Source organism: Bidens hawaiensis, unplaced genomic scaffold (genome assembly GCF_021521415.1).
Source record: "Bidens hawaiensis isolate Kalapana, Puna unplaced genomic scaffold, B.hawaiensis_p1.1 tig00036691_1, whole genome shotgun sequence".
Lineage (NCBI taxonomy): Eukaryota > Viridiplantae > Streptophyta > Magnoliopsida > Asterales > Asteraceae > Bidens > Bidens hawaiensis.
In genome coordinates, this window is record NW_027505420.1 from 71372 (window position 1) to 73237 (window position 1866).

General features: G+C 44.3%; 1 protein-coding gene across 1 annotated transcript; it reads right to left on the reverse strand.

The window, feature by feature from the left end:
• Positions 1-232: 232 nt before the first annotated feature.
• LOC143613092 (uncharacterized) lies at positions 233-1646 on the reverse strand. The gene has a single exon (XM_077086900.1). The coding sequence runs from the start codon at positions 1628-1630 to the stop codon at positions 290-292; it is 1341 nt and encodes a 446-aa protein (XP_076943015.1). The 5' UTR covers positions 1631-1646; the 3' UTR covers positions 233-289.
• Positions 1647-1866: the final 220 nt, after the last annotated feature.

Sequence of the window (1866 nt, forward strand, 5' to 3'; positions counted from 1 at the left end):
TTCAGATTGTTTGTGGCCATTTTTATAAAGTATTTTTTTTTTTTTATTAAAGCTGGTTAATTTCAAACCACAAGACCAGACATCACCTCACAGAGATTTCACTGTGGCTGACACCCATTAATTGCTATAGAGGTGAAACAACATCGTCAGCCTCCAGGACGATCATCTACTTATTTCCATAACATAAAAACAATTATTATTATTATTAATTACAAAAATGGTACTGTATGAACTAAAATAAACCTTTGTAAAATATAATCTAAAACAAACAAAAACCAGTAAGTAAATACTATACGCTAGAAAAGTTGTACTTTCTACAATCCGTGTAAACCGAAGCTTCTGTTGCAAACGAACAAACCCGCTTCGTTAACTCGATATCCATATTACTATTTCCACGCCGAACAACTCCCTTATTTGCTATTACCACTCCACCGACTGAACTCGCTTCGGGTATCAACTCACCCGACACAACAAAATGAATGCTCTTTTGAACTAGCTCATTCGCCACGAGTCGACTCAGTAGAGCTGACTCGGTGGCCGGAGTCCTCTTCTTGTGGGTGGTTGATCGGACGATCTCCGTCAGCATTGCGGCGGACAGCCGCCGCACGCCACGTGCACCACCGGCGATGAGTGACGGGTTGATTATTATCTTGTCGGTGGGTTTACGGGTGTGTTTTGATAATAAAAAAACCGACTCCGGTTTACAGTTACGGAGTCCGGCTAATGGGTCCCCCATGATTAGAACGTCTTTGACGTCAACTAACGTCACGTGCTTGTAGTTCCTACGGAGCCGCCCTAAAAGCATGGGGTACGCCGCCCACCTTCTTTGACTAATTAAAACGTGGTCAACGAATCCGGATAACGCGTTCTCCGGGTCGAGTTCACCGACACCGAACCCAACTACTGACCCGTAACTCAACCGAGTCGACTCACTCGAGTTACCCGAGTTCGTATTATTCACACTGTTTTTAATTTTCCGGCCCCAAATTGGCTCCGACGACGACTTGCCGGGTTTTACAAACTGGGTTATATCAAAACTCGCCGGAAAATGAAACTCCGATACATTAACGTTGCTCCGGTGAGCCAATTCCGATTTGTAATTCCGAATTAGTCTTAAAAACAACTGATTCTCTTCGCGGATTACATTATCTAAAACCTCCGGCGTGGTGATCGCCGGGAATAAGAACAGAATATCCGATTTCGCCGGTAACCCAGACCGGTGAAATGCGCGTAAGAACGATTTGAGCTCCGGTGAGGTGGTGGACTCCGGCACGTGGCAGATCACGATGTCGTTCATCGATTTGGTTCCACGAGAATACAAAGTACCTAGCTTTTGTAACGCCGGTGAGTTTAATCGGATGTTTGGTGTACGGGATTGTGAAAGGTGTCGGCGGTAGTGGCCGGAGGTGGTAATAATATTATTATTGTTGGTTTCGAAGTTGGAGAGTGTGAAGAAGAGTAGAGTGAAGAAGATGACGGCAGCACAAACGGAGATGGTGGATTGAGCTTTGGATAATAAGTTAACGGAGTTTGAGCGTTTTAAGAGAGCGTTAACGGCGGGAGGTTTGAAGGCTGCTACTCCTCCTTGTTGGTGTTGTTGTTGTGGGAAGAAGACGAGTAAGAAACCCATTCCCCAGCCGTCACTGTTGCTGTTGACGGTGGTGGTTCGTTTGCTGAGTTTTGCTGCCGGTGAATGTGATGCCGATGCCATTAGTGGGGTTTACAGTTGTGTGAATGTACTTGTGTATGTGTTTAAATTGTCTATTTGTTGTTGAATAAATGTGGAGCCTTTTTGTTAATGTGAGGTGGACAAATGCAGAGTGATGCCCGTGGGAAATTATATTTATTTATTTATTTAATTTAACG